Source organism: Triticum urartu, chromosome 5A, assembly GCF_056163025.1.
Source record: "Triticum urartu cultivar PI428250 chromosome 5A, HENAU_Tu73, whole genome shotgun sequence".
Lineage (NCBI taxonomy): Eukaryota > Viridiplantae > Streptophyta > Magnoliopsida > Poales > Poaceae > Triticum > Triticum urartu.
The window spans coordinates 678,972,662-678,974,511 of NC_141877.1; the positions used below are offsets into that span (position 1 = coordinate 678,972,662).

The window sequence follows — 1,850 nt, forward strand, 5'->3', positions numbered from 1 at the left end:
GAGCTTCGAGTTCTCGTCTGTCAAGGATAGGCTGCCTTTCACTCCTGTACGAGTGTTCTGATTGCTCTTTTGTGAGCCTGTAAGCTTGGTGAAGTTAGACTATTTCGGGTTCCTTTTGAGGACTACTTGGTGTTTAGATCCTTTAGGTTGCGTGATCACAGGTGTCGCTGGGTTTTTGCCCCGCAATGAGCTGCTCGATGACGAGTGCTCATGGTGGGTTTCCCAATGATGCTTTGAACTCGCCTCCCCTTTCTAGTTTCCTTGCGATCTAGTTGGTGCTTGGGTCTGTGGTTATCTGAACTATGTATTTCCGTTATGCTTTTAATGGAAAGGGGTTGAGGCCCGGTTCAAGAAAAAAAAAGCACGCTGCTCTTCGATATCATCAATCTCGTGGAAGAGAGCGACGAGGAAATCACTCCAAATATCCATAGTGATTGATTGTTTTCTGCAACCTGATGTGAGTTCTTATGTTTGGTTGATTATCTGACAGAGCAAGTCGCCATGCCGGACAGCAGCGGCGCCACCGTTCTCGACGACCTGCCGGAGTCGATCATCGTGGAGGAGATACTCGTGCGGTTGCCGCTCAAGGACGTCCTCCGCTGTCGCACCGTCCGGCAGGCATGGCGCGGCGCCACATCCACCCACAAATTCATGCTTGACAACTGCCGCCGCCAGCCTTTTCTCCCTGTCATATACCTCTATCGAGAATGCCAGTGCGGGTGCTACGCGAAGGAGAACGGGTCAGTCAACAGACGTTACTTCGTCTTCCGCGACGCCGGTGCCGGCGGCCCTAAGCTCTGGCCGGTCCTCCGGTATGTCACCTATAACAAAAACTTTGTGGCAGTCCATGGCGCATGCGACGGTCTCCTCCTTGTCTCTTGCAAGCCATCCTACGGGTCCGGTGACAGGGGCTTCTACCTCTGCAATCCGACCACCCGCCAGCATGCTCACATACCACAGCTTGGGTACTGTTCTAACATTATCATAGCCGGCTTCTATCGGCACCACCCATCAGAAGAATACCTTGTGCTCTACTGGGTCTCCACCGGCGACGAGCATGGTCTGCCGGCTGCTTACTACATCCTCTCACTGGGGTCTAATCAGCGATGCATTGGACAGCCTTCTGTTCTTAAGGCGTCGGTTAGGGGGCTGCCCAGTTCCGTTACTCACGCACCTGTGATGCACCGTGGCGGCTTGCACTGGGACTTGGGACAACTCCACGATGATGTAGTTACTGATATACTGGTTCTTGACACAGCAACTGAGGCATTTCGGGTGATGCATAGGCCCGCCGAGCTGGGCTACTGGCCGTGTTTGCTGCAGATGGATGGTGCGCTTGCTTTGTGCTCTAGGGTTGATTGTTACATCTTTGATGTTTGGGTGATGCACGACTACGAGGCAGAGATCTGGTCCTTCAGGCGCCGGATTCATTTGTCTGGGATCCATGAATCATTGTCACTAGGCCCTATGATAGCGGTGGTCAATGACAGTGAATCATTGTCACCAGGTGTACTTGCAATGTTATCTTTTCACAAAACCGATACACTGTCTAGTGTATTTTCACAGTTTGTACTTACAATGTTGTCTTTTGTGTCAACAGTGCCAGATAGTCATCTTGTCCGGAAACTTTATACATGAGTACACTATGACAATGCTTGTTTCGGCAAAGTTCCACAGTTTTTTGATCTTTAATAATTATTTTAAAAAATTGCCTAGTTGGGTGCACCTACATTTAGGTTCCAAAAATCCACACCACAGTTAAGTCTCCTTTTCCGTGATGCAAAGTAGTAGGAGGCTACAAGTAAGGGGAAATAAATAGATGGGTATGTTCGAGGAAGCAAAACATACAA

General features: G+C 49.8%; 1 protein-coding gene across 1 annotated transcript; it reads left to right on the top strand.

The window, feature by feature from the left end:
• The first annotated feature begins 501 nt into the window (after positions 1–501).
• LOC147974073 (F-box/LRR-repeat protein At2g43260-like) lies at positions 502–1,638 on the top strand. Its single transcript, XM_087524903.1, has one exon. It carries the CDS (start codon positions 502–504, stop codon positions 1,636–1,638), a length of 1,137 nt encoding a protein of 378 aa, XP_087381029.1.
• Positions 1,639–1,850: the final 212 nt, after the last annotated feature.

Coding starts and splice junctions, on each gene's coding strand:
- LOC147974073 (XM_087524903.1), top strand. CDS start 502: ATGCCGGACAGCAGCGGCGCCACCGTTCTCGACGACCTGCCGGAGTCG.